Below are 25,020 nucleotides of genomic sequence, written 5' to 3'. Positions count from 1 at the left end.
AAAATAAAGTTTCTTTAAATCTACTTAAACTTACATCCAAGTGCTTACTATGTACCTAACTCTGTAATCTCATGCACTGGTGACAAAGTAGATCTCTGCACTCCAGGGGCTTATGTGTCAGCCATGACTAAGTTTACATGTCAACAGCACTGAGGTGAAGAGATGCCCAGGCAGTTTCTGTAAGTGTGTTTCCAGAAGAGCTGAGCATTTGAATCAGTAGGCTCAGTAAAGATGATGGCATCGCCAGTGAGGACAGGCATCAGTCAACTTCCGGAGGGCCTGAATAAAGGAGAAAGCTGGGGCAGGGCAAGTTCATGTTCTAGATCTGGAGGGGGTAGGATGAGATTTTGACAGTACTCAAGGAAAACAACTGCCAACAAAGATTTCTATACCCAGAAAAACTGTCTTTTAGCTGTGAAGGAGAGATAAAGATACCATTAACAACTGTTAAGACACAGACATTATAGGATATAGAATGGAATATCAGACATTCAAAATGTCATCATTGTACCTCGATAAACTAATAGAAGGAAACAAATGAGACTCAGAGCAGATATAAATGGAGACCAAAAAGGAAAAAAATACAAAATTGACCAAACCTTAGGTACACTAACAAAACAGAAAAGATTCAGATAACATCAGATGAGAAGAGTGGCACAGGCATCTGGCATAACAGTGGAGAGGCTATTTAGAATGCCCACATCTCAGGTCACAATTCCTGGGTCCAAAACTAGGAGGTGGCTTTTGACTTCAGCTTCCTGCAGATCCTGGGAGGCAGTGGTGACAGCTCAAGCAATTGGGGTCCTGCTACCCACATGGAAGACCTCATTGAATCCCTGGCTCATAGTAGCCATTGCAGTTATTTGGGAAGTGAATCAAAGGATGGAAACTCTCTACCTCTCAAATAAAAGTCTTTAAACATGATATCACTCAAATATGAAGGGACTGTTAGAGATTGTTAAGAACACCTATGTGTCAAACAAATCCTGTAACCAAGAAAAGGACAAATTCATGGGCACGTGCATCTTACGAAGATGGAAACATGAAGAAACATTTAAGAAGTTTGAATCAGTAATTAAAAGTTTATCAAAAACCACTGCTTAATTCTACCAAACATTATATAATGCCAGTTATTATAAAAAAAGAAATATATTCAAAATCGTTCTGGAAAGCCAGCATGTCCTGATATCAAGATCAGACAAAAAAACACCAATATCCCTAATGAACATTGTTGGATTAGGTTTGCTAGTATTTTGCTGAGAATTTTTCCACCAGAATAGCAAAAGGATTTTTGCCCTAATAAAGAATAGCTAAACATAGGCAAGTAAGTAATATATGCCACATCAACAGAATAAAGGACAAGGATTATCGATGACAGAAAGTCATTCTATGTTCATGGATTGGGGGACTCAGTATGGTTACTATGGCCATACTATTCAAAGCAGTTTGTAGATAGAATGCAATATCTATCAAAATACCAGTGACATCTTCCACAGACCTAGAAAAACATGCCACTGAAATTTGGGAGGAACTCAGCTGGCCAAAGCAAACCTGAACAAGAACAAAGCAGGTGGCATTATATTACCTGACTTTAAAATATTATTACAAAGATAGTGATTAAAACAGCATGGTACTGGCACAAAACCCAATATCCAGATCAGAATAGGGAGCCTAGAAGTGGAATCACATCTACAGCCAACTGATCTTTGACAGAAGTACTAAACACTCTTTGGAGAAAGGACAGTCTGGGGCCCGGTGCTGGGCTACAGTGGGTAAAGCCTCCACCTCTGACACTGGCATCCCATATGAGTTCAAGTCCTGGCTGCTCTACTTCGATCCAGCTGCCTGCTGATGTGCCTGGGAAAGCAGCAGAAGCAGCTCCTGGCTCTTGGTTTTGATTAAGGCCTGCTGTGGCTGTTGCAGCCATTTGGGGAGTGAACCAGTGGATACAAGATCTCTCTCTCTCCCTTTCTCTCTGAAACTTTGAAATAACCAGAAGAAAACACTCGGGAGACACTTCAGGGAGTTAAGAATATGTTGGATCAGACCCAAAATACAGAAAACAAACAGAAATAGACAAACTTCAATCTAAAGAGCTTCTGTACAGCCAAAGAGACAACCCATAGAATAAGTTATTTGCAAACTATACCTGTGACAAGAAGCTAATAAAAATTAGGAACTAAATAGCAAAAAAGCAAATGATCTGTTTAAAAGATTGGCAGATCAGAGCAGACATTTTTCAAAAGACAACACGCAAATGGCTAACAGATACTTTGAAACACATCACTAATAAGGGAAATAGAAATCAAAAGCACAGGGAGATTTCACTCTCTCAAATTACATTATTAAAAAGAAAAATAAGTCCTGGTGAAGACGTGAAGTAAAACACTTTCACAGTTGTGAGAATGCAAATCAGTACAGTCTTGGTACAAAACTGTACAGATGCTCCTCAAATTGCAACACTAGAGGGGGGATTTGGTACAGCAGTTGAAATGCCACCTGGGTCGCCTGCATCCCATAATGCCTTATTGAAGTCCCAGCTCCACTTCCTACTCTAGCTTCCTACTAATGTACACCCTGGGAAATAGTGGGCGATGATGCAAGTACTTGGGTCCCTGCTACCCACTTGGGAGACCCAAATGGAACTCCAGGCACCTGGCTTCCACCTGGCCCAGCTTACCTGTTGCAGGCATTTGGGGAATGAATCAGTGGAAGAAAGGTCTCACTCTGTCTTTGATAAATTTTAGAAGTAAAGTTATTTTTAAAAATAACAAAAATAGAACTGCCATATAATCTAAAGGAAATCAAAAACATCTGTCAGATATATGGATGCCTGTGTTTATTGCAGCACTGTTAAAGAAATTTTAGAATATATACAATGAAATGCTTGTCAGGCATAAAGGTTTTTATCTTGTCATTTGCCACTTACTTGGAACTAAAGGTCATGATTTTAAGTGATATAATCCAAGAACAGAAAAATGAGTAGTACATGATCTCATTCAAATGTACAGTGAAAAAAAGTTGAGAATACAATGGCATTCGCAGAGACTGCGGAGGGCAGTGACGAGGGAGGGAAAGGTTAATTAATGGATACTTGGGAGTAAAGTAGAAAAATGTGATCTAGCTTGGACTTTCCAATCTATATACCATGAAAGAAAATAAGCGGGGGGTGAAGAAGATGGCCCCTATAGGGGTGCCCAGCATTCACCTTTGTAACAGAGAAGAACCAAAGTAACAATAGTCACATGTGAAAGTGAGTACCCAAGAGAGAACAGAGATCTCCACAGAACACAGAGACCTGGAATGGTAGCAAACAAAAAGCAACAAAGCATACCAGCACCCAGATCCCATTGCAGAGAAAAGGGGAGACAAGAACTCGAGCACATCCCATCTCCAGGGACAGTGGACCCTGGCAGTCTTAGTTACAGGGGGGATCTACAGCTGTCACAGGCTTGGAGCCCACCAGCCAAGCTTCCTGCAGGCACACTTGGTAGTCGAGCTTCAGAGAAGGATCTCGCTGCAGCAACACAGGCTACAGCAGGGTGGTGTCATCCTGAGAAAGGATCCACTGTGCTGTAGGGGCAATAACTCCTGCAGACCCATGGATATTCTTATACACTAGCAGAAAGGACTGCAGCCTCACAAACTCACTGAAGAAACCAATAGGAAATTTAAAACTTCATTGATATTAATGAAAATGGAAGCACCAGAACCCATGGGATACTACGAAAGCATACATAAAAAAGATATCGTGAATCTCAAGGACTTAGAAAAACATGAACAAACTAAAGTCACTAGAAGGAAAGAATAAGAGGAGAAATAAATGAAATGGAAACAAAGATCCCTGAAATGAAGAGTTGGATTTTTTAAAAGATAAGAATCAATTATCTTTTGGTGCACTAAGAGAAAGGACGACTCAGAGATTAAAAGGGAAAAATTAAAAATGATACCACAGAAATACAGATTGGGGACTATGAACACAACAATACACCAGCAAGTTGGAAAACTTAGAAGAAATGCATAATATTCTAGAGATATAAAACTTTAACTGACCAAAAATGAATGCTACTAAATCATTAATATTTTAGAAAGTATCCCATCAAAGAAAAGCCCAGGACTAAATGACTTCACTGCTGAGTTCTTCCAAACATTTAAGGAAGAGCTAACAAAAATTGTTCTGAAACTATGACAGATAATTGGTAGGGAGGGAACACTTGGAAACTCATTCTGTAAGGTCAACATCACCTTGATTCTAAAACCAGAGAAGGACACAATGCAAAAGTAAATAGATCAGCATCCCTAATGAGTATTTTTCCAACTATGCCAATCAAAACACTAGCAAATGCAGTTCTACAGCATACCAAGAGAACCCTATTACGATGAAGTGGGATTTGTCCTAGGGAGGATTTAACATTCACAAATCAATAAAGATGATTATCTCAAAGACAAAAAACATTTGGCAAAATCTAACTTTTTTTTTTTTAGTTGACTTGAGAGGAAGAGTTACAGAGAGGGAGAGACAGAAAGGTCTTCCATCCATTGGTTCACTCACCAAATGGCTGCAATGGCCATACCTGGGCCCATCAAGAATCAGGAACTTCCTCCAGGTCTCCCATGTGGGTGCAGGAGCCCAAGGACTTGGGCCATCTTCTTCTGCTTTCCCAGGCAATAGCAGAGAGCTGGATCAGAAGAGGAGCAGCCGGCACTAGTACCAGTGCCCTTTTGGGATGCTGGCACCACAGGCAAAGGCTTAGCCTACTATGCCACAGTACTGTCCCCTCCCCCCAACATCTTCCTAATGCTAAAAACCTTCAACATACCAAAGGCTGCACAAGACAAACCCACAGCCAGCAACTTAATAATGGGGAGAAATTGCCTCTGAGATCTGGAGCCCAACCAGGATTGTCTGATGTCACCAATCTTGTTCAATATAGTGTTTGAAGTTTGAACCAGTGCAGTTAGGCAAAGTAAAGAAATACAAGGTATACAAATAACAGAGCAAGTCAAGTTAGCCATTGATAGATGACACGATTCAATGTATAGAGAAACCTGAAGACTCCACCCATGAAACCCTTAGAACTTTGAAGAGTTCACTGAAGTTTCAGGATGCCTAACCAACATAATACAGTCACTAGCAATTTTATACAATTGCAGACTGAGAAATAACTAAAAACAATCCTAATTATAATACCTACAAGAGAACTTAAGGAGGGGCCAGCATGGTGGCCTAGTGGGTTAAGCCACTGTTTGCAACACCAGTATACCATATTGGAGTGCTGGTTGAGTCCCAGCTTCCTGCTAATGCACCTAAGAAAGCAATGGGTGATGGCTCAAGTACTTGGATTGCTACCACCTACATGGGAGACCCAGATGGAGTTCCTGGCTTTAACCTGGCTCAGCCTTGGCTTTTGCAGGCATTTGGGGAGTGAATCAGCAGATGGAAGGTCCATAACTGTTGATTAAACATTATTTTTAAAAAGTGTCTTGGGGCCAGCACCGCAGCTCAATAGGCTAATCTTCCACCTGCAGCGCCGGCACACCAGGTTCTAGTCCCGGTCGGGGCGCTGGATTCTGTCCCGGTTGCTCCTCTTCCAGTCCAGCTCTCTGCTGTGGTCTGGGAGTGCAGTGGAGGATGGCCCAAGTGCTTGGGCCCTGCACCCCATGGGAGACCAGGAGAAGCTCCTGGCTCCTGGCTTTGGATCAGCACAGTGCGCCGGCCACAGCACGCCAGCCGCAGCAGCCACTGGGGGGTGAACCAACGGAAAAGGAAGACCTTTCTCTCTGTCTCTGTCTCACTGTCCACTCTGCCTGTCAAAAAAAAAGTGTCTTGGAATAAATTTAACCAAGAACGTGGAAGATCTTTTGGAACAATTTGTAAATCACTAATCAGAGAAACTGAAGACACAAAAGTGTGGAAAGACCACCCATGTTCATGGATGGGGAAGTTACATTATTAAAGTTATTTGTTAAATTATTAAAATGTCCATACTAGGGTTGGACATTTAGCCTAATGGCTAAGATGCCTGTGTCCCACATTGGAATACCTAGATTCAATTCCTGGCTCTGGCACAGATTCCAGGTTCCAGCTAGTACAGACTGTGGGAGGCAGTGGTAACAACTCAAGTAATTGGGTTTCTGCCAACCACGTGGGAGACCTGGATTGCATTCCAGGCTCCTAGCTTTGGCTTTGAGCCTGGCCCAGCTGAGCCCATTGCAAGCAAAAGGAAGTGAACCAGTGGATGGGAGCTCTTTCTCTCTTATAAACGAGGAAATGATATTTAAGACGCTCATCCTACCCAAAGCAATTTCAGAGTCCTTACAACCCCCATCAAAATACCAGTGACCTTCTTCCCAAAACTAGAAAGCAAGAATGACAAAGAATAGGGACAGAAACAGAGGGAGAGCTTCCATCTGCTGGATTACTTCCCAAGTGGCTTCAACAGCCAGGCCAAAGCCAGGAGCCAGAAATTGCATCCAGCTTTCCCACATGGGTGTTAGGGGCCCAAGTTCTTCATCTGCTGCCTTCCCAGGCACATCAACAGAAAACTGAATTGGAAGCAGGATAACTGGGACTCAACTTGGCACTGTAATATTGTAGGTTGGTGACACAAGCCATTGCTTATCCCGCTGTGCCACAACACCAGCCCTGAGAAAACCAATCTTAAAATGTATATGTGGTAACCAAAAAACCCCAGGTAGACAAAGCATTCTTGAATAAAAATAACAAAGCTGGAGGTGTTGCAATTGTGGATTTCAAGATATGCTGCAGAGCTATTATAACCAAAACAGCCTGGTAATGGCATCAAAACAGACATATATCTGGGCCAGCTTTGCAGCATAGTGGGTAAAGCAACCACCTGTGATGCCAGTATCCCACATGGGTCCTGGTTCAAGAACCAGCTGCTCCACTTGCAATCAAGCTGCTTGCTAACAACCTAGAAAAAGCAGTGGAAGATGATGTAAGTGCTTGGGCTCCTGTACCCACATGGGAGATCTGGAAGAAAACTCCTGGCTCCTGACTTCTGATCAGCCCAGCCCAGGCTGTGGAGGCCATTTGGGGAGTGAACCAGCATGTGGAAGATCTCCCTCTGTGTAACACTTTCAAATAAATAATTAGAATAGACATAGACCAATGGAACAACAGATTTCCCAGGTATAAGTCCATGCATCTGTTATCAACTCATCTTTGAAAACAGCACCAAAAACATACACTAGAGAAAAGCAGTCTCTTCTGTTGGTGCAAGGAAAACTGAATACTCACGTGCAGATTAAAGCAAGACACATAGCCCCCACCTCTTAGCCTATACAAAAATGCAAATCAAAAACCACAGTGAAGTTTCATCCCACTCCAATCAGAATGACTTAAGAAAAAAATAACATGCTGGTGAGGATGGAGAGAAAAGGGAACCTGTATATACTGTCAGTAGGAATTCCTACGTGGAAGTTCCTCAGAAAATGAAAAATAGAAAATGTAACCAGCTTGTCCTATTTTTGGAGCTATATCTAGCAGAAATGAGACTAAATATGAAATAGATATTTGCATTCTCATATTCATTGCAGGAATGAATGGCCAAGACATAGAATCAACCTTGTTATCTACCAGTGGACAAATGGACAAACCAAATGAGGCATAACAGACCTCAGTAAAATACTACTCAGCTGTAAAAAAATGAACCTTAATGTTTGCAAAATGGGCAGGAGATCATTATGTAATATAAGCCATACCTGGAAAGACACCTTATGTGCTGTCATACAGAAACGGATATGAACTTAGAGCAGAGATCAGCAGAGGCTGGGAAGGGTTGGGGGATGCTTCGAGGTTGGACAACAGATACCAACACAGAATGAGATCTCAACAACAACTCCTGGAGCTCCATGGTATGGTGGGGTGATTGTCATTCACAGTAGTACATTGCATACTGCATAAAGAACTTGAGGAGAGTAGCTGGTAGGCTGTCCAAGCACAAAGCAGAGATAAGGAAAAAAGACTGGTTGCCTGGTTTGACAGGTTTGTACTGTGTGTGTGTTGAAGCACAAGTATACATGTTAGTGGAAACATTTAAACCACTTTTTAAAATAAAACAAACAGCATAAACAAGTCAGTATTGTTCATAAGCTCTAAGTTGCTCTCATGCCTTCTCTGAACACAGACATCAAGCCCTGCTTCACCTGGTCTATGCATGGTATTAAGTGGAATTTAGACAATCTGGTTTGCAGGAATACAATCCCTTGCGCTCTGGGGATACTGCAGATATTAAGAGTAATGTCACATTCTGCTGAGTTTATGGACCACCTAGAGGAGAGTGATGGTTATTGAAGTCTTTTTCACTTGAGATAAAAAGAGGAAGCCGAGACCCATGGGGTGAAATGACCTGCTACATGTTGGTAGCACTAGAATTCACTGCCAAGACCTTAGTGCGTGCTCTTAAGCCCTCCAGTTTTCTGCCCTGGGAGTGCCGTGTAATGGCAGGGCAGCAGAGAAGTCCACGGAAACTGCATCCTAAATCCAAAGCCCCTTCGAGCGTGAAGAGTAGGAAAAGCTCCTGATGGACAGCTGTGCTGATCTCGGCCTCTTTCCCTTTCAGATTCTGAGCTTGCCTTGATGTACAATGACTCCTCTGTCTTAGAGAACCACCATTTGGCTGTGGGCTTCAAGTTGCTTCAGGAAGAGAACTGTGACATTTTCCAGAACTTAACCAAAAAGCAAAGACAATCCTTAAGGAAAATGGTCATTGACATTGTGAGTAACTGCTGAAGCAGAAATGTGATGCACGTTATTGTTTTACATGTGAGAACGAGATGGATGTCGCACAAAGCGAAGCGATTTCCAAACCTGTCATTGCCCTTTGCGTTCTAGAATCCGCCAGCAGTGACATGCTGTAATGGGTTTTCCCACTTCCACCAGTTTGGATTTAAGAACGTTAGCTTGGGCTTTATTTTCTGAGTTCCTCCCATCTGGCTGCAGGCAAAGCTGAGTAACAACCATTAGCTGTGTATTTCCAAATAGTAGTAAAGAGAACTTTGTTCTGAACACAGAGAAATGGTTAATGTTTGAGGTGATGGTTATGCCAATTACCAGGGTCTGTTTATTACACATTTGTATACATGTATTGAAATACCACACTGTACCCCTAAATCTAGCTACCATTATTACGCATCAGTTAAGAAAGCACATTTGAGCTGTGGCCCTTCCCTGCTTTCTCCCATCTACTTGGAAATATCCATGGCTTTACTCTGTTCTTTATGCCTGTTGTTCAGAATGATGGCAGCACAGGAAAATCCCCAGTTATCAACTTATTCTGTCAAGCTTTGTACACACAAAGGCAGGAATTACCTGCTGAATAAGTAGAAAATTAACTAGAATACTCTGTTTCTTAAGTAGTCTAATCAATTTTAATTCAGTTCACTATAGTCCAGGGAATGGGGAAAAACTCCTGCTAAACACACGGTGTCTTATCCATGGACATATAATGCCGTTTCGCACCACGAAAGTAGTGCTCATGCCTAGTATGTCCGCACACTGTATTCACTTACCTGGGTTTCCAGAAAACTTGAAGACTCTGCCCCAAGGAGGAGTAAAGAACTTCTGTATACTGGCTAATAGATGCCATCATGGTTACTGTTCCTTCTCACATTCTACATATTTTCATGTGCAAATTCTGGCTGTTTCCTCTGGTCTTTACTAAAATACTCTGTCTTTTAAGGTACTTGCAACAGATATGTCAAAACACATGAATCTCCTGGCTGATTTGAAAACTATGGTTGAAACTAAGAAAGTGACTAGTTCTGGAGTTCTCCTTCTTGATAATTACTCAGATAGGATTCAGGTAAAGTATTTGAGTTGTTCTGTGTGTACATATGCACGTGTCTGTGTATCCAGCTTTGATAAGATTTCCCCTTCCTCCCCTTCATGTTTCTAATAATTATAGGCTTGATCTTTGGTTAATTCTCAGGAATGAGAATTAACCAAAGTGTTATTGGTCCTTCGTTTGTATACATTTTTAAAATCACTGATACCCCGACAAAACTAACGTCATAAGCAGCTCTGAATTTAATCAGTCACGCCATGAGTCGTTTCTCTGATGATGCGTAGATGTGGTCACAGTGGCATAATTTGAAACAATACAAGTGTGAACCACACGCCAACACATGGTTGAGCTGTTGGGAATGAATCTTACACTACATGTATTTTTCAGTGTTGCAGTCACCCCATGTGAATTTCTAGTTAAAAAAGGAGCAGCTGTGAACAGAAAACACCTCCATCTATTTTAGGTCCTTCAGAATATGGTGCATTGCGCAGACCTGAGCAACCCCACCAAGCCCCTGCAGCTGTACCGCCAGTGGACGGACCGGATCATGGAGGAGTTCTTTCGCCAAGGAGACCGAGAGAGGGAGCGTGGCATGGAGATAAGCCCCATGTGTGACAAGCACAACGCATCTGTGGAGAAATCACAGGTAACGGATGATGCTTAAGGCCCCCGGAACAAAGCAGCAGCTTCAGCATGCCGTTATCTGGCATCCATGTCTCCCGGTATTTTGTCATCTGACAAGCTCAGTTTCACGTCTGCCTTTACGACCCATTTGTGTCTTACATTCCTGTGCTTAAATGTGGAGACTTCTAACAGTTGATAGCCAAGTGTAGTTAATGGATTTGTTTTGATATTCATGCCAGTTTTTTTATGAGATACATTTCCCACCAATGTTTTGAAGACCCCTTATAGCCATTCTTGTGTTTATTCATCCTGACCACTCAGACAGTGTATTTGCAGAGTCCATGACATTTCCAAAATACGGTCCAGGCCCCGTGCCTTACCACATAAGCACATGCAACTTTTATGTTGTTTTCCTCTGGAACTAAGGCTTCTGGAAGCTACTTTTCACCCACTAAGTCACAATATTTCTACATGGGATGTCGTCCCAACAGTGACTAATTTCCCAGCCTAGGGTCAGTAGTCTTCTGTTCAGTGTTCTATTTGTAGGCCAAGATCTAGTTAACCATGTGCGCTCTTGCTTAGTCCCAAGTCCTCCAATTCATGCTGTATTTGTTTTGTCAGGTGGGCTTCATCGACTATATTGTCCATCCTCTCTGGGAGACTTGGGCCGACCTTGTACATCCCGATGCGCAGGACATCTTGGACACTTTGGAGGACAATCGTGAATGGTACCAGAGCACAATCCCTCAGAGCCCCTCGCCTGCACCTGACGACCAAGAGGAGGGACGGCAAGGTCAAACTGAGAAATTCCAGTTTGAACTCACTTTGGAGGAAGACGGAGAGTCAGACACCGAAAAGGACAGTGGAAGTCAGGTGGAGGAAGACACTAGCTGCAGTGACTCCAAGACTCTTTGCACTCAAGACTCAGAGTCGACTGAAATTCCCCTCGATGAACAGGTGGAAGAGGAGGCCGTAGGGGAAGAGGAGAGCCAGCCCGAGGCTTGTGTAATAGATGACTATTCCCCTGACACGTAACAGTGCAAAGACTTTCACGCCTTTTTTCTTTTTTTTTTCTTTTTTCTTTTTTTTTTTAAAGTAGAAAAGTTGTTTCCAAAGTGCATGTCACGTGCCGCAACCATGGTCACACCTCACTATCATCTGCCAGGACGTTTGTTGAACAAAACTGACCTTGACTACTCAGTCTGGCGCTCAGGAATATCGTAACCAGTTTCTTCACCTCCATGTCATCCGAGCAAGGGGGAACAGCTTCACGAACAGCATTTTAATAAGATTTCAGCTCGGTAGAGCTGATGAAGCCGATAAAAATCAACTCCACAATGTTTTCAATGGAGCGTGGCTCATCGGGCAGCCCTAAGGTTGTGATGGGATTTGGGGTTTTTGTTTGTTTGCAATATTTTCAGAAGAAATAAGGCATTGCACAGAGCGGACTTACTGGTTGAGCAGCAGATACGTCAAGAACAGAACACAGCATGGATCTGTTACCAGAAGGAAGATGAGCCACAGAAATTGCATAATTTTCTAATTTCAAGTCTTCCTGATACATGACTGAATAGTGTGGTTCAGTGAGCTGCACTGACCTCTGTTTTGTATGATATGTAAAACAGATCTTTTTTGTAGAGCTTACTTTTATTATTAAATGTATTGAGGTATTATATTTAAATAACTATGTTCAGAACTTCATCTGCCACTGGTTATTTTTTTCTAAGAAGTAACTTGCAAGTTTTCAGTACAAATCTGTGCTACACTGGATAAATCTAATTTACAAATTTTACTTGCACCTTATAGTTCATAGCAATTAACTGATTTGTAGTGATCCATTGTTTTATATACCAACGACTTCCATATTTTAAAACAGAAAAATATCTTTCTGTTGCAGGAAACCCTTTTTGTAAGTCTTTGTTTACTTTGCTTTTTGTTCCACTCTTCAAGTGGAGTTGCTCTCCACCAACATTTTTCCTCACAGTGTGCAAAGTGAATATTTGTTCTGTAATACTTTGATGTGCGTTATGTCAAATGTGTCTTAACCCTCATAGAAACTCAGTCATCAGCTGGTGTTGTCTGAAGCAAGTGGGATATATATAAATACCCAGTAGCTAAAATGGTCAGTCTTTTCTAGATATTTTCCTACTTAGTGTCTTCTGGTGACTTTCTGCTGTGTCGATAGACATGCATCTCCCAAGTGCATGTCTTTGTAATAACCTGCACATTTTGTGCTCATTTTTATTGTTTTCACCACCTGTTATACTAAGAAAAGTATTTTTCCCTTTCACTGCTTTATTTAGTGTGTGTCTGAACCTCTGTCCATGTTCAGTAGATGGAGTCTTATCAAATATATCACCACCATTCTGATGGGTGAAAAGAAACAGGTAGTCAGGTTACGATTCCCATTCTTTTCTTCCATGAGGTTATACATCTTGACTCGGTTTTCTTACTGGGTTCCAGAGAAAAGTTAATAGTCTGAAATTCTGCTTAGCTAGCTCTCAACAGTATATTAACAAACCCCAGTACAACAGATCCCCTTTTGTTCCTGTAATTTCACCATGTGATTAAGAACTAGATGAGGACTAGCCCCGAAAAGTGGTTGTAAGTGTAGGGACTGCTCTCAAAGGACAGCCACGTAACAAATAGGAATTGCATTGTCACCTGTCATCCACCCATCAGCATCAGTCTTGCAGTGGGAGAATTACTTTTTAAACCACATTGAGGGAGAGAAATTGATGATTCCACTGGCACCAGAGGGTTGGTAATGGAATACATTTGAAAATACTGGGTAGGTAAACAGATTGTGCCTCAATACAAAATTAAAGGTCACCTAACTGATTTCAGCACCAGGAACTGTATTGCAGGTTTAGAGATTAATTCCTTAGTGTTTACCTGCTGATAGCAATGGGCATCATGGCACATTCATTTAGTTTTGATTTTCCTCCCATTTCAATGGTTTGTACAGTCAAGAGGTTTGGAGCTCAGAATAATCACTTTCCTATTAGTAGACAGGAATTACAGTGAAAATTAAGGAGAAATCAAACCAAATGGAAAATAAACAGGAAAAAAGTCACAATCCAGAAAAACACTTGTATAAAGGAGCCTTCTGGGAACTACAAAATAAAGGCATCAGCCCAGGGGAATGACCCAAGCTGATGCTACCATCCCAAGAGCTCAGAACCTTTCTAATGAACTAATGGCCAGGTTTCCATCTCCCCCTGTAGAGGTCAATTATAAGTGTTTGTAAACGAAAGCCAAGGTTTGCCAAGTGGTTTCTTGAGAACGTTTGGGAAGGTGTCTGTTTGCTCCTGAGGGAGGTCTAGAAGGAAAGGCAAAGAGTCTTGGTTTCTTTCTCTTTCCAGAACATTCCCATTTCCTTCTCTCCCTACACTTGGTATTTCCCCCCCAGAGTGCCTAGAATCTTAAATAAAAAAAAAAAAAAAAAAAAAGCAATATGTCACAAACAAACCCAGACCTGAAAGGGTTTATAACTGCACTAAGAGAGGTTTTCTCCCTCAGTTTGTTGGTCTTTTAGTGGAACCATGTTAGAAAGATAGCACCAATGGACAATCAAATTATAGAATAGGCCCAATATCCAAGAGCCAGGGACTAATGCACTGTACAATCTGTTTACCCTCTCCCTTCTCTATATTTCTCTCCTTTTCTCTCACCAAAGTGTGCTTCAGAAGTACACACTGCTTTAAGAAGAACACCCTTTTACAAGTGGCTTTACATTTCCTAAAATGCCATAAGATAATGCAATATCTGGGTACTGTATGGAAATAAAATGTCCAAGTTTGCATAAAACCAGTACATTTCAGCTTGCAAGTTACTGAATACAATAATGCTGTTTTTGTTTTGTTTTCTTTTACATCAGTTAAAATCCACAATAAAATAATGTAGATAGAACAAATTAAAGTCAAAGAAAGAAAACTTGAATGAAAAGGATTTTACAGAAAGCTTTATGGTAATTTTTGAGTGCATTATTTATTTTTTGTGCCATGCATTTTTTTTCTCACCAAATGACCTTACCTGTAATACAGTCTTGTTTGTCTGTTTACAACCATGTATTTATTGCAATGTACATACTGTAATGTTAATTGTAAATTATCAGTTCTTATTAAAACATCATCCCATGATGGGATGGTGTTGATATATTTGGAAACTCTTGGTGAGAGAATGAATGGTGTGTATACATACTCCTTGTACATTTTCTTTTCTCCTGTAATATAGTCTTGTCACCTTAGAGCTTGTTTATGGAAGATTCAACAAAATTATAAAATACATAAAGATATATACATTTAAAAATATAGCTGCAGGTCTTTGGTCCCAGGGCTGTGCCTTAACTTTAATATTTTCTTCTGTTTTGCTGCATTTCAAAGTAAGGTAATAGTGGGGCTAGGGCTGGGTATTTTAAATCCAAGCTTTCAATTCATTGGTTATCTGGAAATACCTGAATTTTACAAAATCAGATAAGCTCTAGAAGATTGTGCAGCCCTCAAGACACAAGCTTTTAAGTACACAAGCTTTTAAGTACTTCTTGCCATGGAGTGGTATTGCATATAGATTTTGCCTTTTTTGTGGATCAGGAGCTACTTTTTTTTTCATTCAAACACTACTAGAAAAATCTATCTTTGTCCAGTGATGATAGAGTCTCCTTGGCTTCTGGAGCCCACAAGAAAATTAACTTGATTGGAAATTGGAGCCATAGGTCATTTCTGTTAGTCACCTATTAGCTTCCTGTCATCGTAACAGAATATAAAGTACGAGAAAGTTAAGATTGACCAGATTTCCTATGTATTTGTAAACTCATTGAATACAAATGCCAGTTTACATAGTATAAAGGATTTGCCATTCTCTAGAATTTTTTTCTTCAAATATTATGTCTTTTTAGGATATAATTTAACCCCCCCACAATGACCAGCTCCTGAAAGCACTGAAAAATTTCTCATGGATAATATGAAAGCCTCTTCCCACTGCTGCCCAGCCCTTGGAACTTGTGACTTCATCAGTGAAGGGAGAGAGCCTTTTCCTAGGAAAAATGAGCCTCTTATTTTTGACACAAACTGTAGATTTTAGCAGCCCTGGCCCAAAGGAATTTGATTACTTTTGTTTTAAACAGTACAAAGGGGACACTATAAGTACAAAAAACATCCTTACTGATTTTAGTTGTTTTTTTAATTTCATTTCTTTGGATATGTTTTAAGAGTGGTAATTGTGTGTGAGCATTATAAATGATTATTTTAGTGGTTTCTTAGCCTCTTACAGCCCATGGGGATAGTACTGTACATCAATACCTTCATATGAAATTTTTATATGCAACAAAAATAAAAGCATGGGTTGATTCTGCCTATTTATGACTATTTTTTAATTCATAGTTCAATTATTCCACATTTCCAAGAGTAACAAATGTAGTTTAAATGAAGAGACCAAGAAGATCATTAAGTTAGTGTTGAGATGCAAAACCAATTGAAAACAAATTATATAAACTAATCTTGCTATATAAGAATTTCTCCAGATTGCTTGGCCAATACAGTTAAGTAGTGGTTTCTAAACAGGCTTGGAAAGAGGTCTTCCATGCTTAACTGAATGTTCTGTTACACTCGGTTTGTAAAGTTAGTGATTCAAGGCCAGCATTCTGGCACAGCTTAAGCCACTGCTTGTGACACCAATGTCCCATATCAGAGTGCTTCTTTGAATCTAAGATGCTCTGCTTCCAATCCAGCCTCCTGCTAATGCACCTGGGAAGGCAGTGGAAAATGGTCCAAGTACTTGCCCTGCCACATTGTGGGAGACTAGGGTGGAGTTACTGGCTCAGCCCTGGCTGTTGTGTGCATTTGAAGAATGAACCAGCAGGTGGAAGATCTCTCCTTCTCCCTACACCCCCACAACCTGTTGTTCTGCTTCTCATAGAATTTATTTCATAACACTATTACCTCACTTAATGAACAAAATGTACTACAAACCAAACTAGAAACTAGCTAGGAAGTGACATTTGAAAAGTTCTTGGATGAAGACAAAAATATCTTAAGGAAACAATGAATTTCAAGAGAACACAATAGAACTAGCAGAGATATGGAAGTAATACAAACCAAATTTAACTTAAAGGTCACTAGACAACGTGATAGAAGGTATTGCTAAAATATAGGTTAGAAGAATTAGCTTGAAGATAGGTAAAGTGAAAATACATAGAGAAAATGAAGAATCAAAGTGAATGAATAAAACTTAGAGGAAAATGGCAGTAACATTAAAAGAGAGAATATCTCTGACTTACTGAGGTTCAGAGGGACTTGAGAATTTTAGCGGGTTAGAAAAGCATATTCAAGAAAAGGCCCGAACGCTACCCAAACTAGAGGAAGATAGAACTATCTGGGTATTGGAAGGTCAGAGGTCACCAAATTCAATTCAACCAAGTTTATCCCAAGACATTATAATCAAGCTCACCAAGGTTAAAGAGGATTCTCAAAACTCCAAGAGAAAAGAATAGCACAGAAAGGGATTTCCAGTTCATCTGACTGTAGACTTCTAAGCACAAACCTCACAGGCCAGGAGGGAGTAAAGAAAGATTCACAGTAGTCAAAGGAAAAAAGCTGCAAAAAAGAATATTGTACCTGGCAAAGCTACCCTTTAGGATACAGAGGACAGAAAAAAGACATTCTAAAACAAAAGAGAATTAATCTATCACCACCAGAGCCGTCTTACAGAGAGTGCTAGTGGGAGTTCTCAAACTGAGAGAGATACCAAGACAACACCAGAAACAGTAAGCTCAGAGGAACTCAGAACACCCACTGTAAGCATGTTGTGCAAATCATTCACATCTTTAGTGTGAAAACTAAAAAAGTTCTCAAATAACTTACTACTTTAAAAGTAATAAACAAAGACATAAAATGAGACATCAAAAATGCAAAATATTAAGGGTAGGCATTTGGGACAGAAGTTCAGACTCCACTTGGGATTCCCACATCCCATATTAGAAAGCCTGGGTTGGAGTTCCAGCTACTCTGGAGCTCAGCTTCTTGATGCTGTGCACCATGGGAAATAGAAGGTTATGACAAGTACTGAGACTTCACCACCTAGGTGGGAGACCCACATAGAGTTCTAATTGTCTGGCTTTGGTCTGTTCCAGTCCTGGCTGTTGAAGGCATTTGGGGATAGAACCACTGTTTGGAATATCTGTCTGCCTTTCAAATACAATGTACAAATTGAAAAGCAGTTTTTTTTAAAAAATATGTATACAATAAACTATCAAAACTAGCAGCATATCAAAAAGATAACTCACCATAACCAAGTAGGATTCAACCCATGAGTGCAAGGATGGTTGAATACATGAAAATCAATAAATACCACATCATCAAAATGAAGGAAAAAAAAATGTGTGATCATCTCAAGAGGTGAAAAGGCATTTGATAACATTCAACATTGTGCCATAATTAAATCTCTAAGCAGTTTAGGTATAGAAGGAAAATATCCCAACATAAAGGTCATATATAACAACTCAAGCTAAATGGGGAAAAGCTGAAGGATTTTGTCTCAAAATGAATAAGGATGCTCCCTTTCACCTCTTTCACTCAATATTATAGTGGAAGTCCTAGCCAGAGCAATTAGACAAGAGAGAGAAAGGGCATCCAACCAGAAAGGAGGAAATCAAACTGTCAGAGTTTCCAGAGGACATGATCTTCCACACAGGAAATCAAAGTAGAAGCTGGCATTGTGGCATAGCAGGTTAAGCCACCACCTGAGATGCCAGCATCCCAAATGGGCACCGATTCGAGTTCTGGCTGCTCCACTTCAGATCCAGCTGCCTGCTAATGTGCCTGGAAAAGCAATGGAAGATGGCCCACATGTTTGGGCCCCTGCACCCCTGTGGCAGACCCAGATGAAGGTCCAACTCCTGGCTTTGGCCTGGCCCAGCCCAGAATGCGGCCATCTGGGCAGTGAACCAGCAGAAGGAAGATCTCTCCATCTCTGTCTCTAACTGATTTTCAAATAAATTTTTTAAAAAGAAAAAAAAAAAAAGAAAATCAAAGGGGCAAGTGTTTGGTGCAGTGGTTAAGCCAATGCTTAGGGCTTGTCCTTATCACATATTAGAGTGCCTGAGTCTGAATGCCACCTTCACTCTGTATTCTATCTTCCTGCTAATGCACTCCCTGGGAAGCAGCAAGTGATGGCTCGAGTAGTTGGATCCCCATCATCCAACTTGGAGACCTCAATTTAATTCCTGGCGCCTGGCTTCAGTCTGGCCCAATCCTGATTGTTATGAGCATTTGAGAAAATGAACCAGTAAATCGAAGATGTCTCTTTCCATCTCTATCTCTCTGCCTTTAAATAAATAAGCAATTTTAAAAGGAAAACTCAAAAGTTTTCACCAAAAGCTATTAGAACTAATACATGACAAAGAGCTCAGTGATGGTGGTGTGGTGGCCCTGGGACCCCATCTGTGATAACCTCAAGGCAGCTGGCCTCCCCCCAGGGTCTGGGTCCAGGCCGAGATAACACAGAAGGCTGAGGAGCTGAGCTAGTGGCAGGCTGCAGACCAGGTAGCTCTGGATAACAAGTAGTCAATGTCCATCTTGGACTTATCTTCTGGAAGCAGCCATATACACAACTCTTGGGGGCCACAGCCCAGCCAGTACTTATCACTTTCCTTGGGGCACAGAGATATTGGGGGTCCCCTTGGTGTCTACCGAGGCACTCAGACTGAATGCAGGTGAAGTGGGGTCACTGTTCAGCATGTCACTGCCAGAGCATGCTGTGAGCTACAGCTTCCCAGTCACTCTCCCTCCTCCCCAGATGATTGATGGCCAGAGAGCGTCTCCCTCAGCCGGACATGACGATTTTCAAGGAGCCTCAGATCATGCCCTTAGAGCCTATTATTCCAGGGATAACCGTAACCTCTAGTGGAAGGCTAGGGATGCCCCCTAGTGGGCTGCCAGTCTCCACATCCAGTGAGATCCCAATGATGTACCACACTAGGGTTCTGATGATAACTTATTCTGGCCTCCTACCAGTACCTTCTAACTTTAACACCCAAAATGTTATTGACCCCAACCACAGCTTCCACTGAGGCCCAGTCCATGCTCCTCTTTCTGGCTTCAATTTGTCCCCCAGAGAGTCTCACAATCTTGGAATACTTCCAACTGGGTCCCAATCACTGTTGCCTTGAGAATTTCAGAAATCTTTTGTGAGTCAATTAGAACCCCAGGAAGACTGCTTCCCACAGAAGCAGCCCACACCTGCTTCAGAGAGCAGAGAACTCCTGGACCCAGGAAAGGGAACTTAGGAGGAGAACCCCCATTTCAAAGCTTCAGTTCTGCCAGTATGAGAACTGTGGCATAGCTTACACACCAAGTGGTCCCACCTTGTCAGTCATCAGTTCAAGCATACAGGTGAGAGTCCCTATAAATCCAACTGGAAAGGTGGTACCTGGTTTTTCCTGCATTCTGATGAGCTCAGACCATATACACAGATACATATCAGATACCACATAGATATGATCAGTACAGTCAACAATTTCTGATATCAGATCATCTCAGACAACACAAAGGATTCATTAGTGGATGCCAGGATCCCAAGACCCAAAGGCCAGAGATTGACAGCTCGATGATTCTCTTGCTCCTAGTCTTTAGGGCAATGTCCTGTTCTTCTGTTTCTCTACTCAAATCCTGCCTATTGAGAAGATCTAAGATGGCAGAATAGGGAGGGAGTTTACTGCTCTAGTCTAAGGGAAGACAGTTTAAAAAAAAGTGGAGAGTACAGTCTCAGGGAAGAATTAGGGAGAAAAAATCACAGAAGAAACTCCAAATAAATTAGAGGGACATTGTGAACCTACATGGAGGGTATAGACACACACAACTCAGGACCCCAGCAGCCAAGAGCCTCAGCACCAACTCTGGAGACTGCGGTGAGACCAGATTGTAGCAACCCAAGTCACTGGTGATAAAGCTATGGGAAGAGCCTGACATGAGTCCAGTTTGGATAGTGTACCTGCGAAAGTAGAGGAGGAAAAAATGGGGCACATTTCTCTCTTCCTGATCACCCTGCTCCAGCATCCTCTAACAAGCAGAAAGAGAGCAGGCACCATTTTGAACATACATAACAGCTGCGCCAACTCGTATTCACATGCCCAGCAACCAGCTGAGCAGACACCAGAGTCTGGCTGAGAGAACTGAAAGGGGGCCAGGTGTTCAAGTGGAAGACTTGTGTGCTGGGACTTTGAACAAACACTGCAGCTGTTGGGGAGAGTACAGGGTGTGGCTGGGACTTTGGGCAGTCACTAGATGTGATTCCACACTCAGGCCCCATGATTCCCTGGTGAGGGCCATTGCCATGGGCTCCATGCTCACATTGGGGACTGCACAGATCCTTTGTTTGGTTCTTGTGGCAACATAGATGAATACTGTACCCATTGGCTCTAGTGTCCAGGCATTGGTCTCCTTTGAGATGAGGTGAGCATGAGACTACACCAACAGAGCAGAACAAACCTCTCTCAGATTTAAAAAAAAAAAAAAGGAAGATATTTACCACATCCAACCTGGGTGTCACTTTGAATACTCCCTTACCCTGGAGCACTGAACAAGCTCCCTGGCAACACCCACCATACGCCTCCGGATATTCTCTGAAAAAGTGGACACACTACTAAACCACAGAGGCATGGTCTAAAGATAAAAGCTATCACAAGAAAACAAAACAAAACAAAACAAAGAAACCACAAAAATATCTGCCAAATAATAAACGCAGCAATACAAGAAACAATAAGGAAGACAACATGATGCAACCAAAAGAACATAACACTTCAATACTAGAATGTGAAGATGAAGAGACTGAATAAATGCCAAAAATGGAATTCAAAACAATTGATAGGATTACTTAGAAGTAATCAGAAGGGGCCAGTGCCATAGTGCAGTAGGTTAATCCTCCACCTGCAGCGCTGGCATCCCATATGGGCATCAGTTCTAGTCCCTCTTCCAATTGGTTCTGCTCCTCTTCCAATCCAGCTCTCTGCTGTGGCCTGGGAAAGCCGTAGAAGATGTCCCAAGTCCTTGGGCTCCTGCACCAACATGGGAGACTGGGAAGAAGCACCTGGCTCCTGGCTTTGGCTTGGCACAGCTCCAGCCGTTGCGGCCATTTGGGAAGTGAACCAACAGAAGGAAGACTTTTCACTCTGTCTCCTTCTCGCTGTCTGTAACTCTACCTCTCAAATAAATACTTTTTTTTAAAAAAGTAATCAGAAGCGAATCCATGAACTAATGAAATCCATACATGACATCAAAGAAAATTTCTCCCATGAAACTGAGGTCTTAAAGAGAAATCAAGATGAAATTTTGGAAATGAAGAATTTCAATAAAACAAAAAATGTGATGGAAAGCCTTAAAGACTCAGTGACGCAGAAGAACAGAAGAATATCTGAGTTAGAAGACAAATCACTGGAAATTTTACAGTCCAAAAAAAGAGAAGAAGAAGAAACTAGAAAACTAAAAAACAGTGAAACAGTGTTGGAGATCTACATGATAATATCAAACAACCCAACACCCAAAATACAGGTTTTAAGAGTTCCTGAAGGCATGGAGATGAATGGATTAGAAGGCCTTTTGAGTGAAATAACAGAAAACTTTCCTAATTTGGAGAAAGGGATGTTCAAGTACAGGAAGTACATAGAACTCCTAATTAGACGTGACCAGAAAGATCTTCACCATGACACATTGTAGTCAAACTCTCCACAGTAAAAGATAAAGATTCTAAAATGTGCATGAAACACCAGATTACATTCAGAGGATATCCAGTTAGACTCACAGTGGACTTGTCAGAATCCCTACAGGCTAGGAGAGAATGGCGATATATATTCAAGTTTAAGAGAAAAGAGGCCTCAGTGTCCCTGGGGTGAGCAGCCAGATGCCCTTTACTCAAACAGGGGAGAGGGCATGATAAAACAGGCAGGAGGGGCTTGCTCATGACTCAGTTACCGGCTCCAGAGATTGGGGTCTTGGGTCTGGAAAGTATCGTTCAATCTCATCTGGGTACCAGATCCTTCTATGGAACAGGTCATCCTGGGTTTAGTGAGCCAGAGCTGTTCTCTGTCCCCCACTCCATTGGGCTCACACACAGCCCTGCGGGTAGGGTCAGCAGGCCAGGTTGCCTGGTGTTATAATCCAAGATGACAGTTTGGGCTGGTGTCCCATCACTTTTGCTGAAGAAGAAATGCCAAGGATCAGGCAAAGGTATGTGATGCCCATTACAGTGGTGGCCAAAACATTTCCCTGTCCTTATGGAAGTCACCATCTATTAGGGAGAGATATTATTAGAAATGAGTTTGTGTTGGGATTGGCGCTTTGGCATAATAGTCTAAGTCTCTGCCTTTGGTGCCAGAGTGAATCCTATATGGGCTCCAGTTCAAGTCCCAGCTGCTCCACTTCTGGTCCAGCTCCCTGCTTATGCCTGGGAAAGCAGTGGAAGATGGCACAAGTGCTTAGGCCCCTGCACCCATATGGGAAACCTAGGAAAAGCTCCTGGCTTCAGATTGGCTCAGCTCTGGCCATTGCAGCCATTTGGGGAGTGAACCAGCAGATGAAAGACCTTTCTGTCTCTCCAACTCCACTTCTCAAATCTTTAAAAAATGATTTGTTATTATAAATAAAAGAATGATTGAACCTCAAAGAGAAGATACACAAATTTGTCAAAGTAACAGGATACAAAGTCAACACCAATAATAAATTATCTGAAATATAAATAAAATATTCCCATTTAAAATAGCTTCAAAAACACTGAGGAATAAATTTACCACAATTATGAAAAATCTCTACACTGAAAACTATAAAACCTTTATTAAAGAAATAGAGGACACAAAGAAATGGAAAGACGTCATATGTTCATGGATAAGAAAAATTATCAATAAAACAAACATCCACACTACTCAAAAAGTGTTGTACATCAATGCAACGCCTAACAAAATGCCAAAATGTTATAAAATTTAATCAAACTATAGAAAACTTTAAATACTCAAAATGATCTTTAATAACAACAACAAAAAAAGGGCAAACCGCATTACCTGACTTTAAATATATTACAAAGTTAATTTTAAAAGCATGGTATGGTATAGGCAATAAAAAATACATAGACCAATGGAACACAACAGAAAACCTACAAGTATCCTCACACATCTACAGCCAACTGATAGTTGACAAAGGTGTTAAGAAAATGTGTTGGGGGCCAGGCACTTGGCTTAGCAGTTAAGATGCCAGGTTAAAATGCTTGCATCCCATATGCAAATGTTTGAGTTTGATAATTACACCACTGGCTCCTGCTACCTGCTAATAGAGAGCCTGGGAGGCAGTAGTGATAGCTCCAGAAGTGTGGTCCCTGCCACCAACATGAGACCTGGATTGAGTTTCTAGCACCCAGCTTTGGACTCAGTACAGTCCCTGCTGTGGCCCAGTCCCAATTATTGCTAGTGCTTAGGGAGTGACCCAGCATGTGAGAGCTCTATCTCTCAAGGAAACAAAAACAGAGGCTGGCGCCATGGCTCAATAGGCTAATCCTCCGCCTGCGGTGCCAGCACACCAGGTTCTAGTCCCGGTCGGGGCACTGGATTCTGACCTGGTTGCCCCTCTTCCAGGCCAGCTCTCTGCTTTGGCCTGGGAGTGCAGTGGAGGATGGCCCAAGTGCTTGGACCCTGCACCCCATAGGAGACCAGGAGAAGCACCTGGCTCCTGCCTTCAGATCAGCGTGGTGCGCCAGCCGTGGTGGTCATTGGAGGGTGAACCAACGGCAAAGGAAGACCTTTCTCTCTGTCTCTCACTGTCCACTCTTCCTGTCAAAAAAAAGTGTATTGGAGAAAAGACAGTGTTTCTAATATATGGCATAGGGAAATTTGAGTATCTACATGAAGAACAAAACTAGATCCCTATTTCTCACCATTAAAATCAGCTCCAGATGAATTACAGGCCTAATGGCAAGCTGTTAAATTGAAACTACTTGAACACAGTAGAAAATGCTTCAGAACATCAAGTATTTTTAATTAGACCCCAAAATGTAGCAAACAAAAGCAAAAACAGGCACAGAGATTTCATCAAACTAGAGAGTCTGCACAGCAGTAGTAGTAATCGAGTGAATAGGTAACCGATGGAATACGAAAAAATTTAATTATATACATGTGACCAGAATATATAAAGAACTCAAAAACTCAATAGCAAAAGCAAATAATTCAATTAAAAGATGGACAGGTCAAAGTAAACACTTCTCAAAGGACGACACACAAATGGCCAACAAACATTGAAAAAAAAAAAAGCTCAGCATCATTTACAAGGAAATGCAAATCAAAACCAAAAAGATGTCACATACCAGTTAGATTGTCTATTATCAGAAAGACAAAAAAAAAAATGTTCTGGTGAAGTGGAGAAAAGGGAACCCTTACACACCATTGGCAGGAATGTAAATTAGTTACATCCATTGTGGAAAACATGAAGGTTCCTCAAAAAGTTAAAAATGGAACACCATATGATACAGCAATCCCACAACTGGGTATGTTTCCAAAGGAAGTGACATCACTATGTCAAGGAGACATTTGATCTCCCATGTTTACTGCAACACT

General features: G+C 41.5%; 1 protein-coding gene across 5 annotated transcripts in view; it reads left to right on the top strand.

Annotated features, from left to right (window-relative positions):
* PDE4D (phosphodiesterase 4D) overlaps positions 1–15,789 on the top strand; it is a 1,616,992-nt gene extending 1,601,203 nt beyond the window's left edge. For all 5 annotated transcript variants that reach the window (XM_062212022.1, XM_062212021.1, XM_062212023.1 and 2 more), the window contains 4 exons: positions 8,586–8,740; positions 9,705–9,827; positions 10,273–10,455; positions 11,055–15,789. In XM_062212022.1, the coding sequence (XP_062068006.1) occupies positions 8,586–8,740; positions 9,705–9,827; positions 10,273–10,455; positions 11,055–11,468 (875 nt within the window). In that variant the 3' untranslated portion in view covers positions 11,469–15,789. The remainder of the gene's footprint in view (positions 1–8,585; positions 8,741–9,704; positions 9,828–10,272; positions 10,456–11,054) is intronic.
* Positions 15,790–25,020: the final 9,231 nt, after the last annotated feature.

The sequence above is a fragment of the Lepus europaeus genome, chromosome 15, assembly GCF_033115175.1.
Source record: "Lepus europaeus isolate LE1 chromosome 15, mLepTim1.pri, whole genome shotgun sequence".
Classification (NCBI taxonomy): Eukaryota; Metazoa; Chordata; class Mammalia; order Lagomorpha; family Leporidae; genus Lepus; species Lepus europaeus.
The sequence above is the reverse complement of the archived record's forward strand: the minus strand, read 5'-3'. Positions and strand labels throughout refer to the sequence as shown.